At 52.2% G+C, this 2,127-nt stretch overlaps 1 protein-coding gene across 1 annotated transcript; it reads left to right on the forward strand.

Moving 5' to 3' along the window:
- Nucleotides 1-382: 382 nt before the first annotated feature.
- Nucleotides 383-1,693, forward strand: LOC119358270 (glycine-rich cell wall structural protein-like). The gene is made up of 3 exons (XM_037624907.1): nt 383-537; nt 671-961; nt 1,680-1,693. Exons 1-3 carry the CDS (start codon nt 462-464, stop codon nt 1,691-1,693), a joined length of 381 nt encoding a protein of 126 aa, XP_037480804.1. The 5' UTR covers nt 383-461.
- Nucleotides 1,694-2,127: the final 434 nt, after the last annotated feature.

Below are 2,127 nucleotides of genomic sequence, written 5' to 3' on the forward strand. Positions count from 1 at the left end.
CCAGAATATGCTCTCGGCTGATTTGGATGTACATGCGTCCGTGTCTAACTTGACCCACAGCTGCTTAACGAGATTGACGCTTTGCGTGCATGCAATGGAAGACGCCGGGCACGACTTTGTCGTCGCACGAACAGTGCCCACCTGCACCGCGCATAAGTCAGAGGCTGGCGCCATTGGTATTCCTGCAGATGATGCAGAGCTTAGGTTGCTGGGATGCAGTAATGTGTACCGTCCACCCCCCAACCACCACCGCTCACGGGGTCCGCGTTGCCGACGACACCCATGGAGACCCCAGCGTCAACTTGCACACCTCACACGCTCACTGCCCCTCCCTAGCTAGCCATCTTATCCAAGCCCTCCATTGGCCTCTCCCTCCTATAAATTCGCTTGTTCTGCATGCTGGTCTATATCCACAATCACACTAGCCACTAGAAGCACTGAAGAAGCAGAGGGTGTCAAGCATGGCGTCCAAGGGTCTTCTTGTGTTTGCTCTCCTGCTTGCTGCTGCTATCCTCGTCGCCTCAACTGAACAAACTCGTGAGCTAACGCGCTACTGATCTCGTAGTACTTTCGAACTAGCATGAATTAACTAGTCGTCATTAGGCTAGGAATCTTGCTTTGCTGCGTGCTGCTCCTAATTTCAATGCACAATATTTTTCTGTTCATGTAGAGGCCAAGAAGGAGGAGAAGAAAGCCGGTGTAGAGGGCTACGGCGGCGGCGGCGGCTACCCTGGAGGCGGCGGGGGAGGCTACCCAGGCCACGGTGGAGGAGGAGGCGGCGGCTATCCAGGACACGGTGGAGGAGGTGGCGGAGGCTACCCAGGCCACGGTGGAGGAGGCGGCGGCGGCTACCCAGGCCACGGTGGAGGAGGCGGCGGCGGGTACCCGGGCCACGGTGGAGGAGGTGGCGGTGGCTACCCGGGCCACGGTGGAGGAGGTGGCGGTGGCTACCCGGGCCACGGTGGAGGAGGCGGTGGCGGCTACCCAGGCGGAGGTGGTGGCGGCGGCGGCGGCTACCCCGGACACGGCGGTGGCGGCGGCGGTGGCTACCCCGGACACGGCGGAGGCGGCGGCGGCAGTGGATGTCAATGGGGCTGCTGCGGTAACGGGTACCATGGGTGCCGCTGCTGTGCGCGCGCGGACGAGGTCCCGGAGCCCATGTACCGCGCGGAGGTCCGCAACTGAGCACACAAGGTGCAGCCATACGTAACGTACCTACGCGTGTGTGCAACTCGTGACGTTGCTCTGCGCACGTATAGTAAGTTGCTGGTAAATATGGTCTCTGATAAATAAACTGCGTACGTATACCGGTATACGTACGAGAGCCCGTTTGCACTTTGCACAGTGATCTTGGAGAACACACCCCTCTGTGTTCTTGTATGTATTAATACCCCACTCTATATGTGTTCTCCGTGTACTGTATGTATCAATTTCCATGTTTACTGTTATGGGAATATGTTGTTGTGGGATAAAATCACAGAGGAATATTGCCAAAGTTCTACACTGTGCACTTAATTCCTTCTGCATGCCGTATTTCAATGCTGCAAAGAAAATAGAGGAAAATAACTGACAAAGAAATAACGACTTGTTATAGAGATATTGTTGGCCGGCCACAAAAGGAATTCACCTACCCATGCATTTTGCGGTACAGTCACTACTCTTCCATTGCGCAAAAACAGGCCACTCGGACTAAAACTCAAAATGGCAATGGAGTATCACCAAAGCACAAGCTTGTATGTCACCGTCACTATCCTCATCCTTGGTGGCGGAGAAATCTTTCATTTGATAATATGCTGCTGAAATGTAACATATTCAACTCAAGTAGTAAAGGAAAACGGAAATGAATGAAACAGAGTTTTGTCATCTTTTCTTAGTGGAAACGTCTACAACTATATATGGAAATTTGGGAAGCAGATATTGCCGAAAACGAATACTAAGTTAATTATATGTTGCGAACATGAATACGAAAGTAAAAGGTTGCTTGAACTAAAAAACATCTAGAGCATACAGAAAAACACAACCTTACCTGGTGTAGTTTAATTGAGCATATTAAACGGTTCCCCTTGTCTAACTCCTCTGGCATCCCTGTTTGGGCCCTAGAATCTAAAGGGGTTTATTCAGTTAAAT

Source organism: Triticum dicoccoides, chromosome 2A (genome assembly GCF_002162155.2).
Source record: "Triticum dicoccoides isolate Atlit2015 ecotype Zavitan chromosome 2A, WEW_v2.0, whole genome shotgun sequence".
Classification (NCBI taxonomy): domain Eukaryota; kingdom Viridiplantae; phylum Streptophyta; class Magnoliopsida; order Poales; family Poaceae; genus Triticum; species Triticum dicoccoides.